This window comes from Ornithodoros turicata, chromosome 9, assembly GCF_037126465.1.
Source record: "Ornithodoros turicata isolate Travis chromosome 9, ASM3712646v1, whole genome shotgun sequence".
In the NCBI taxonomy this organism is placed as follows: Eukaryota; Metazoa; Arthropoda; class Arachnida; order Ixodida; family Argasidae; genus Ornithodoros; species Ornithodoros turicata.
The window spans coordinates 4,109,947-4,121,835 of NC_088209.1; the positions used below are offsets into that span (position 1 = coordinate 4,109,947).

Here is an 11,889-nt window from a genome sequence, read left to right on the forward strand (position 1 = left end):
ATCCACTCAAACGTTGCCTGCCTGCGTACTGTTGATGAGGCCCAACAAGGCCGAAACAGCTGTCCAGTACTGGCATGGCGACGTTTGAGTTACAAACATATGCTATACGTGCAGCCAAAGAGCTCCGGCTATTTTTTTCCTTGTATACTTCACTGGCTTTGCGCTGGGCTTTCAGTGAGTGAGTTATCTCACCCTGACGGGAGGAATCACGTGTTACGTGACCTTCTGACGCCATCCACTCAAACGTTGCCTGCCTGCGTACTGTTGATGAGGCCCAACAAGGCCGAAACAGCTGTCCAGTACTGGCATGGCGACGTTTGAGTTACAAACATATATATATATATATATACATATATATATATACATATATATACATATATATATACACATATATATATATATATATATATATATATATATATATTCCCGAATCTGACTCATTGACAAACGCCTGTGGCGTGCCCGTACCGATTATGACGTCATGTACCAAACCTATTTAAGTAATGTGTAACCAGCTACGCATCTTTTGTCCTGACGAAGACAGTGCCACTGTCGAAACGTCGACCCCTTGCCCTTTTTAACGTCTCCCTATGTAATAAACTAGTGTTTGTAACTTCCCTAAAATCTGTTTCCGCGTCTTTTTTTGAACTTCTATATATATATGTATATACATATATATACATACGACTTTTCCTAGATCAAGTGAATTGCAATATAGCATATGCTGAAGGGCGCTCCCTGGGAGGGCATTACCAAACTCCTAAGCCAATGTCTTAATTAACTTTCAAGAATTAACTTTTTCATTATAAAAGCTACGGAATTGTCCCAATGAGGACATCTGGTCCATTCGGTCGCTTGATACCGGAGCCGTTTTCAGAACAAAAATCCGTTCGATAGATCGTCCGCAAAAAATTCGGGAAGGAACACCATTTTTTTCCTGTTCCTTGCGCGTCTTCGAAGCCGCGTCTTTCCTTCACCCCAATGTGAGAGGGTGAAGGAGCACAGTGCACGCGATGCCACGTCACTGCCTTGTGCCTTTGCGTGCAAGGTCAGAGATTTCACCCCCTTGGGGCCGCATTAAAGACGCGGTTTACCAAAGTGAGTCCGCAACGCCAGAGGAACTACAGGGGAGAATAACCGACTTCTGTCGTGCAATTTCACAAGAGGAACTGCGGAAATCATGTATTGTACAGACGCCAGCTGTGCATCGGGGCAAATGGGAGGCACTTTGAGCACCTCCTTTAACTATTAAATTTTTTATGTGCTCTACGTGTACTCTTTATGTGAAATAGTGAAGGGATTAAAAAACACCCAGGACGACAGCCGGCTTCGGTGATTATCATTCACTCATGGCGGCAAACAGATAAGCTTGTGAAGGCAAAATACGTGATTGAATCCAGTCCAAGCCCTCCCTTTTTCCTTCTGTTTTCTCATGTTGGTTCCATGCGCTGTGGGAGTCTGTTCGGGCCGAGACAATAGTCCCGGTGCCGCGAAATCCGAAAGCGCGCTTGCAGAGATGGCAAGTTTTCGGGTGTCGAATTTTTGTGTAAATATCGTGAAAGATCCTGTTTGTGACTGAAATGGGGTGCTGTGGCCATGGGCTTTCTAATTAGTGCAAAAAAAGTTCCCTTTCCTTGGGAATTTTTTTACTTCAATTAAGCTAATTAGACAAATTAATGAGGTACACTGATGAAAACCACCTGTTTGGGCGGTAAAACCTTCACAAGTATGACGCAGAAGGTTTCTAATTTTTATCTCAAGTACTTTTTTTTTCATTCACTGCCGATAGGGAACAGGTGGGCCACGGGATGGCCCACCAGACAAGTAAGTCGAAAGTAGTCACCGGAAGAACTCTATTACGACAATACGATAAACGAAGTTATCAAATCCAAGGCTATAGTGATGTGATGTCACTCGCGTCAAAAAAAGACAGGACAATTGGCTTATCTTGTTTTCGGTTACTGTTAAGTGAAACACCCTGTATATACAGGGTGTTTCCTTTTATCTGCAACAAATTTTCATAAAAAGGGGAGTTGCCTTAGGGTGGTTTTACCATTGCCTTTGGATTACTCGACGGGGTTGCTACTAGGAAACAAATTTTTTTGCTCAGTTCGGGGACTAATTAACAGAGATATAATGAACTTTTGAATTATTGACTTTCAGGAGCACATTGCAATTGTAATATTAAATGCTGATCACAGTAGTAAGTACTGGACTCTCACAGTGCACAACGCTACAAGGCTTCTGGACGCCATTAATTAGCAATTAGAGCTAATTGGGACCCCCATTAATCAGCATCATCCAATGAGTCATCACACTAATTGGGGAACGTCTAACTCGTGTCCAGACCACCCGAGCGTTGTGCACTACGAGAGTCCATAAAAAATAAAAAAAATAGATAGAGAGAGAGTGGAGAGAAGGAGTTTAGTTGAAGATCAACGACGCCATCTTGAAGAAAGCGCCCGGAAGGACCGCTGACCGTCGCTGGGCGACGGAGCACAGAACCGGGTTGCAAAGCATCGCAGCTATGACCACCAGTTCCGGACATCCTGTGACGTCAGCTGTGACGTCATCACGGCATGTCTGGGCAAGTTAGGACAGCTCTGGACATGCAAGGAGAAAAACACTCGTAATACAGAGGCTGGCAAAGCAAGAGTATGCAAACCATCAATAGCTAACAACAAAAAGAATTAGTTACACAACAAATGAGCCCACCAGAACAGGAGCGCAGAACCATGCGACTGCTCCATCCGAGGGGCAGGCAGAAACTGACTCGTAATGCTTTTTTGTCCTGTATAAAGCCCCGCAGCTGCACCCCCTAGCGATTACTTTCTCAACTAATCTCACAACAAAATTATTAAGAATCACGCCAGCGCTACTCCCGTTCCCAAGGCACCCGACGTGCAACTGGCACGAAAATCGCAAACAAAGCGGGAACAAAGTTGGTGAAAGCATTAGTTACACAACAAAGCACCCCACCACAGCAGCAGCGCAGACCAATGCGACTGCTCTCCATGACAGCCAGCCAGAAACTGAGCGAGCACGGGGAGCGCCCGTCTGCTTTCCGCGACAGCCGGAGAGAAACTGACTGGGGCGCCGCTCCGCGGCCGCTACGCATAGTAGTGCCCTCTGGGGCGACCACCTCCGAGAGGCTAAGAGTGAAGAGCATTCCTGCGCCCCCTGCTGGCCATTCTCATTGGTCGTGAGGCTAAGAGAGAAGAGCATTCCTGCGCCCCCTGCTGGCCGTTCTCATTGGTCGTGACGTCATCCTATTGTCTCAGGGCTACCCTGTTTTTTTCCACTAATGCTCCTTTGGTCAATCTACAATGAAGCCACAGTATGACGTCATCATGCACCTGCGTGGCTCAAGGACGCGTACGCTCTAGACAGGGGACCTATTATTTATTGAATCACTATCCCATGATTATTTCCTTTATTCTTCTATAACGATTGAATAGGAAACTATTGCAGTAGAGCACCATGCATGAAAGCTGATCGTAGGAATTCCAAAGTCTTACTAAATGAGACTTGCAAAAGAACAAAATATCCTAACACATAACTCCATCAACGGCAAATAAGAGGACTAGGTACTCCACAAATCAACACAGAGTACGGGTAAACAGGAGCGCAGAACTCAGGCCAGCACTATCGTCAAGACAACAATGTTCCTTGTCAAAAAAGAAAAAAATACAAAACATCAACACAGGAAAGCATGCATATCGGGGCATGTCAGAACATGTCAGGACAAATTGTACGACTGCTGGGCAACAGAGGAAAACAAACACTTGAACAGAGTGAAAAAGACACTCACCATCATTTTTCCCATTCACAGCATTCCCTCATTGTAAATCCGCTCGTCACAAAATCCACCTGCATCGTCGAACACCATTCACCAGTGACGAACCACACATCCGCACCCCATCAGAGGCAGACAGAACCCCACCGAAGCTACGTCCTTCCACTGACGGCCAACGCCAGGAGCAAAATTTGCGTGTCCAGACCCGTCAGTGTCCAAGAGAGAAGTGAATCCTTGCGCCCCCTGCCGGCCGTTCTCATTGGTCGTGACGTCATCCTATTGTTTCAGGGCTACCCTGTTTTTTTCACTAATGCTCCTCTAGACAAGGTCAACCTGAAACAATGGTCTCGTGGTATGACGTCATCATGCAGGTGCGTGACTCAAGGACGCGTACGCTCTAGACATGGGACCTGTTATTTATTGAATCACTATCCCTAGATTATTTCCTTTATTCTACTATAATGATTGCATAGGGAACTATTGCAGAAGAGCACCATAGACAAGAGGAGACTGTAGCATTTCATTCCCAAAGTCTTACTGTACAGGGAAAAAAATAATGGTTCAGCAAGACATGTCCATCCCAGCCGAGAGCCATGCAGCTAAGTGAATAATGACGCTTTGTTCCTCCTGAATAAAGTCACACACCTGTCCCCCTCGCGGTTACTCTCTTAACTAAATGAATCGCAAAATTATTAAGAATAGCTCTACTCCCATTCAAGGCAGCACTACCGTCAAGAATATTTCTTGTACAAAAAGAAAAAAAGCTACATGTAGAAGGAAAGCATATCAGAACAAGCCCAGGCATGTCAGTGCATGTACAATAAGGGGGAAAAAGCGAAAAGAAACAAAGAAGGAAACCAGCATCAAACTATTTCTAAGCACACGCACTCCTCTTATTCAAAAACAGTGCACATCATAAATCCGTCCAGGGCAATACACACCATTTTTCTATTTGTTCTGTCCTGTTCGCGCATTGTTTGTTGTATTTAACTCCATTTTTAGGAGATTTGGTGGCGCCACCACAGTAGCCATGCATTCATCTTTGTCTTCAGAGCTCACGCGCATTACTACATGTTTGAGCATACTGTTCGGACGTTCTTTTTCTGCTATGTATTATGGGTGAAATAAGCACAGTCTTTTCACCTCTTTGCGAGGTTTAACTTTCTGACTGGTCAGTTTCTTGGAGTTCTGATGGAGTCAGAACAGTGAAAAGACTAAAGGATCGTCGGCTACGTTGGCATATCAAGCACCTTAGCGTCCACGTCAGCGCCAACTTACAGCCACATCGTCCTTGGGTGAGCTTTCACATTCGACGCTGATTTCGTAGGAACCTCCTCGTCCTGAAGCAGCACCTGCAGAAACAGAATTTATCCGAAAAGCTTCGCTCGACTGGTGTCCTTGTCCTGCCATCCGCGTGCCAGAAGGTTCGAAGGGATTTACACCAATGAAGGTTGAACATTAGCCTACTCCACGATGTCCAGACAAGATACCGATGGTATTCCACTTGCTAATCAGACGAACGGATTGGAAGAGACGGCTCCAACATCGTCTGCAGAGCATCAAGGCGCAAGGCCTAAACGTAGAGTAGTCCTCTCTGAAAAGGCGCAACAGAACTTCGAACTCGAGAGGGATGAGCACCGTGCAAAGCTAGCAAAGGCTTGGGAGGAAACAGAGTATGAGCTGGAGAAAATCTGCATACCCGAAGCGTCTCACGAGGAGGTGAGGAGACTCGCCACCTGCTACAAGCGTTACAAGCTTCAGGCAGAAAAGTATTCCACGTTTCTGGTGAAGACTAACGTCGAGGACAGCTTGACCGAACGAGATATTCAGAAGGAAATCGACAAGGACCGATATGACCTCGTAGGAGGCATAATCAAGGAAATTGAAGCACGCCTCGATCGCCAGCGTGAGACGGGTTTACGGCGCTCCGTGGATTCGGTACGCTCATCCTGTTCCTCACGACGTTCTGTGCAGTCTAGCGTCAGTTCTTCAGCAAGTGTCGCCGCAGCTAGGGCTCGCGCAGATGCAGAAGCGGCACGTACACTCACGTCATACAGCCAACGGGAAGCCGCAATGAAGTTGGAAAAAGCCCGCATCGAAGCCGACCTCGAGACACTGCAGAAAGAGAAACAAGCTGCCGCAGCGGAAGCACAAGCCAGGGTTTTGGAAGCAGCACTCGTACAAGGTGGCACACGAACTCCTGAAGTCGAGCTGGTTGACTCGTCAGAGCGAACTAGGGATTACGTTCTGCACCACACCGTACCACAGAGCACGTCATTGGTCCCAGGAGAGTCCGCCGCACACGCTGCAACCCTCGCGTCGCTTCAATGCGACGTCCCGTGCATCCCTTCTAGGGGATTCCCCCAACAGCACAACGACAACCCCTCAGGGGACGCAAGGGTTCCTATGCCTCAGGAACAAGCACCGGTCATGGGCGACATCGTTAAATACCTTCTTCGTCGGGAACTGGTCACGACTGGACTCTCAACGTTCACCGAACGTGCAGAGGACTATAGGTCACGGAAATCCGCTTTCCGAAACGCCACTGAGAACCTTGGGCTATCAGCTACAGAGGAGATTGACCTGTTGGTGAAGTGGCTAGGAAGCGAATCGTCTGCCTACGCTAGGAGGCTGAGATCCGTGCACATCGAGGACCCATGCATGGGCCTTCGATCAATCTGGGAACGTCTTGAGGAAGCATACGGTAGCCCAGAGGCGATAGAAAATGCGCTTGTTCGGAGGCTGGAGAACTTCCCCAAGGTATCGAGTAGTGACAGGGAGAGGCTCAGGGAGCTGGCGGACTTGCTTCAAGAAATGGAATCTGCGAAGGCTGATCCGCACTTGCCTGGCCTGTCTTATCTGGATACGGCGCGCGGCGTTAATCCCATCGCAGCGAAGCTGCCCTTAGGTTTGCAAGAGAAGTGGATAAGCCTCGGATCCAAGTACAAGCAAGAGCGCCGCGTATCTTTCCCGCCTTTCTCAGTCTTCTCGCGCTTCGTCCGAAGTACGGCTAAAACGAAGAATGACCCGAGCTTCATAATCGGGTCTGTAGTTGACAACAGAAGCATAAAGGACAAACCATCAACTACGCATGGTTCCAAGAGGACATCTGTGTCAGTGCACGGGACCCAAGTTACCTCTCTGGAAGGCGGCTTGGTCGGTACCACCAAGGCAAATACTTCAAGGAGGTCGGACGTGATGTGCCCCCTGCATAAGAAACCGCATAAGCTCGCCGACTGTCGTGCGTTTCGGCACAAACCTTTGAATGAGCGAAAACGCCTGCTAGCAAACTATGGCGCCTGCTTCAGATGCTGCGCGACAACACACAGCGCCAGAAACTGTAACTCGACACTGCAATGTAGGGAGTGTAACAGCGACCAGCATGTAACAGCTCTTCATCCTCAGACAGAATCATCCCAAGTTCAATGCACAAACGTCATGCCCTCGCAGGCAGGCTTGGATAAAGCTTCTTCAGAGATCACGTCAAGCTGTACGGGCGTATGCAGAGGCTTAAATTCTAGAAGATCATGTTCGAAGATTTGCATTGTTAAGGTGTACCCGAAGACACGACCAGAGCAGGCAGTCCGGATGTACGCAATGCTTGACGACCAGAGCAATAGATCACTGGCCAGGCCAGAATTCTTTGAGCGCTTTGGTATTCGTGCAGGTGAATATCCGTACACACTGAGGACCTGCGCCGGCGTGGTGGAAACGACAGGGCGACGAGCAAGTGGCTACGTAGTCGAGAGCCTCACATCCGAAAAACGGCTGGATTTACCCACGCTGATTGAGTGCGATGAGATTCCAAACAACAGGCACGAAATTCCAACGCCAGACGTTGCACGCAGACATCCCCATCTCAAAGCACTAGCCAGCCTCATTCCACCAATGGACCCCGAAGCGCAGATCCTGCTCCTTATAGGCCGGGACCTTGTTCAGGCACATAAAGTGCGCCAGCAACGGAATGGACCCAACGACGCTCCTTTCGCCCAGAAGCTGGACCTCGGGTGGGTCATAGTTGGTGACGTCTGTGTCGACAGATTACGCACACCAGAGAAGGTCGACGCTTTCGCTACAACTGTACTGGGGAATGGACGTCCGTCTTCCTTCAAGCCATGCCACAATCACATTCTCGCAAAGGGAAACCTGAGTTGTCAGCATCCCAACAGAGAAGCCGTGCTGCCTGGTATATCGCCACCGAGTAATGACGCAGTGGACCCGCTATTCCAGACAACAAGAGAGGACGAAACCTTTGCTCCGTCTGTGGAAGACCAAGAATTCTTGAATCTTATGGACAGAGAATTCCGTATGGACGCATCGGGTAACTGGGTGGCGCCCTTGCCGTTTCGTACACCTAGACGTAAGCTTCCTGACAACCGAGAACAAGCACTATCTAGGTTCAACTCGCTATGTCGCACCCTGGATAGAAAACCGGAGATAAAGCAGCACTTTGTTGCCTTCATTGAAGATCTGCTGAAAAATGGCCATGCTGAGCCGGCTCCACCAAGGGACGAATCTAAAGAGTACTGGTATCTTCCCAGCTTTGGTGTCTACCACCCACAGAAACCGGGTCAGATCCGCGTCGTGTTCGACTCCAGCGCCAAGCACCAAGGCATTTCGCTAAATGACCTGCTTCTTTAGGGACCGGACATGACTAACAGCTTGGTCGGAGTTTTACTCCGCTTCAGGAAGGAAGCCTTCGCTGTAACCGCAGATATCCAACGCATGTTCTATTGCTTCTTCGCACGTGAAGAGGACAGGGACTACCTGCGTTTTCTTTGGTTCCGTGATAACGATACCAGCAGCGAAGTTATCGAGTACAGAATGTGCGTGCACGTCTTCGGAAACACGTGTTCCCCAGCCATTGCGACATACGGTTTGAGACGAACCGCACAAGAAGCAGAGCCGGAATTCGGAGCTGACGTCCGCCGCTTTGTCGAAAGAGACTTTTACGTGGACGACGGCCTCATATCTCTGTCAACAGAAAAGGAGGCCATCGAACTCCTGAAAGGACGCAGAAGATGTTGATGGGTGCGAACTTACGCCTCCATAAGTTTGCTTCAAATTCGGTTGGCGTCATGGATGCCTTCCCATCGGAAGACTACGCCAACGACCTAAAAAACTTGGACCTAAGCGGCGGGAACTTACCCATGCAGCGGAGTCTCGGTCTAAGCTGGAATTTGAGGGCCGATACATTCACCTTCAGAGTGCCTGCAAGGGACACTCCGAGCACAAGGAGGGGCGTGCTGTCGACCGTGAACAGCCTTTACGACCCTTTGGGAATGACAGCTCCGGTAACCGTACAGGGCAGACTCCTGCTTAGGGAGCTAACTTCATGCGCCGCAGACTGGGATGCCCCACTCGTACTGGACGACAAATGGCAAACATGGAAGGACTCGCTTCGCGCCCTTGAGCGACTCGAGATACCACGCCGGTACTTTGCTGAATCCGTCACCAATGCTCGTCGACGAGAGATCTGCGTGTTCTCCGACGCTTCAGAGAAGATAATAGCCGCTGTGGCCTACATCAGGGTTACAGATTCCAAGGGGACGCCGCACGTGGGGTTTGTGATCGGCAAAGCGAAGCTGGCACCACGACCTGAACAAACCATCCCGAGGCTGGAGCTATGTGCCGCTGTGCTTGCCGTCGAAATCGCTGAGCTGGTGGTTAACGAAATTGACGTTCACATCGAAGACGTCAAGTACTACACGGACAGCAAGGTTGTGCTTGGGTACATCTGTAACCAGTCGAGGCGCTTCTACGTCTACGTCAGCAATCGCGTCAACAGAATAAGGAGATCCACGAAACCCGAACAGTGGCACTACGTCCCGACTGACCAGAACCCTGCGGACCACGCCACTCGACCAGTTGCTGCGGCAGCTCTCACTCGTACAACCTGGCTCACAGGACCCAAATTCCTTCACGAACGCTCGAGTGCGGAGTCGGCAAGCGCAGCTTTCCCGCTCCACCAGCCAGAGGTCGACCCTGATATACGGCCACAAGTCTCCGTCTCTGCAACTTTCATGATGAACCAACAACTGGGTACCCATCGCTTCAAGCGCTTTTCGTCATGGACGTCACTTGTAAAGGCCTTAGCGAGTCTCGTACACATCGCTCGGTCGTTTCTGAACCCGTCACCCACTTGTCACGGATGGCACCATTGCAACAAACCTCGTACCGCGGAAGAACTAGCGCATGCTAAAAAGGTCATCCTGCGTAGTGTCCAACACGAGGAATTCGCAGAGATCATCGTTCGGCTTCGCACGGACGTACCTCAACGAAAACACTTCTCAACCAAACGCTCTCTGTGGAAGCTCGATCCTTATATCGACAACGACGACCTGTTAAGAGTTGGCGGGCGCTTACGGAATGCACACATGAACGAGGAAGAAAAACACCCGCTTACTGTTCCCGGTCGGCACCACGTCGGTTTACTACTGCTTCGGCACAGTCATGAGAAGGTCGTCAAGCATCAGGGAAGGCACTTCACGGAAGGGGCTGTTAGAGCCGCTGGCTTCTGGATTGTCGGCGGGAAAAGATGCATAAGCGCCATGATCCATCGCTGCGTCACATGCCGTAAACTTCGACGCAAGTGTGAGCAGCAAAAAATGTCAGATCTACCTGAAGACCGTCTAAACACAGACCCCCCGTTCACTTTCGTGGGACTGGACGTTTTTGGTCCATGGGTCGTCGCCTCACGACGCACAAGAGGTGGTTTAGCCCACAACAAGAGGTGGGCAGTCCTCTTTACGTGCTTAGCCGTCCGTGCTGTGCACATAGAAGTGATAGAATCTATGGACACTTCCAGCTTTATTAATGCCCTACGAAGATTCATCGCACTTAGAGGCCCGGTTAAGCAGTTCCGTTCAGACCGAGGAACAAACTTCGTTGGTGCTTGTTCTGAACTAAAGATATCATCGGTTCGCTTCGAATCCCGCAAAGTAGAAACTTTCTTAAACGAGCAAGACTGCACTTGGATATTCAACACACCGCACTCTTCGCACATGGGCGGCGCTTGGGAGCGAATGATAGGTATGGCTCGCCGAATCTTGGATTCGATGCTCCTCAACGAGGCCGTTGCATCGTTCTCTCACGAAGTCTTGACGACATTCTTAGCAGAAGTAACTGCCATCATAAACTGCAGGCCCTTAGTCCCTGTATCTTCGGACCCCGAATGTCCCTCAGTTCTCACCCCGGCAATGATTTTGACACAGAAACAGTCACCGCCAACGGCACCAGCAGGAGAGTTCAAAAGTCTTCACGTCAAGCAGTGGAGAGAAGTACAGGCTCTGGCCAACACGTTCTGGCACCGATGGAGGAATGAGTACCTACCCAGTCTCCAAAGTCGTCGCAAATGGCTAACCGACCAACGTAATCTTACGGTCGGCGACGTTGTCCTATTGAAGGACGCGACAAGCAGACGCCATGAGTGGCACATGGGAAGAATCAACGCTGTGTACCCAGGAAAAGATGGAAAGGTGCGGAACGTTCAAGTACAGACGGCCCAAGACGGAAAGAAGAAAATCTTCGAGCGGCCAGTCTCCGGTCTAGTTCTGTTGTCGTCGGAGCAGTGCCTGTAGTTTTTCGGACACATTATTGAACTAAGTGCATATAGTCTGGTATCGTGGGGATACCAGGGGGGGGGGGGGAGTGTTCTGTCCTGTTCGCGCATTGTTTGTTGTATTTAGCTCCATTTTTAGGAGATTTGGTGGCGCCACCACAGTAGCCATGCATTCATCTTTGTCTTCAGAGCTCACGCGCATTGCTCCATGTTTGAGCATACTGTTCGGACGTTCTTTTTCTGCTATGTATTATGGGTGAAATAAGCACAGTCTTTTCACCTCTTTGCGAGGTTTAACTTTCTGACTGGTCAGTTTCTTGGAGTTCTGATGGAGTGAGAACACTATTGCTACACTTTTTTTTTCAGTGACGGTCAATGCATTGCTACAGACTGCGTAACGTCATCACATCCTGTCTGAAGACAGCGGCAAAGACTGCTATTATTCATTGAATCGCAAGATTATTTCCTTTGTCCTACTCTTAATGACATTCATTCTCTCATTAAAATTCAACAAAAAAGCACCCTGCATATT

At 49.2% G+C, this 11,889-nt stretch overlaps 1 protein-coding gene across 1 annotated transcript; it reads left to right on the forward strand.

Moving 5' to 3' along the window:
• Window positions 1-8,874: 8,874 nt before the first annotated feature.
• On the forward strand, window positions 8,875-11,376 carry LOC135369153 (uncharacterized). Its single transcript, XM_064602812.1, has one exon. The coding sequence runs from the start codon at window positions 8,875-8,877 to the stop codon at window positions 11,374-11,376; it is 2,502 nt and encodes an 833-aa protein (XP_064458882.1).
• The last annotated feature ends 513 nt before the right edge of the window (window positions 11,377-11,889 follow it).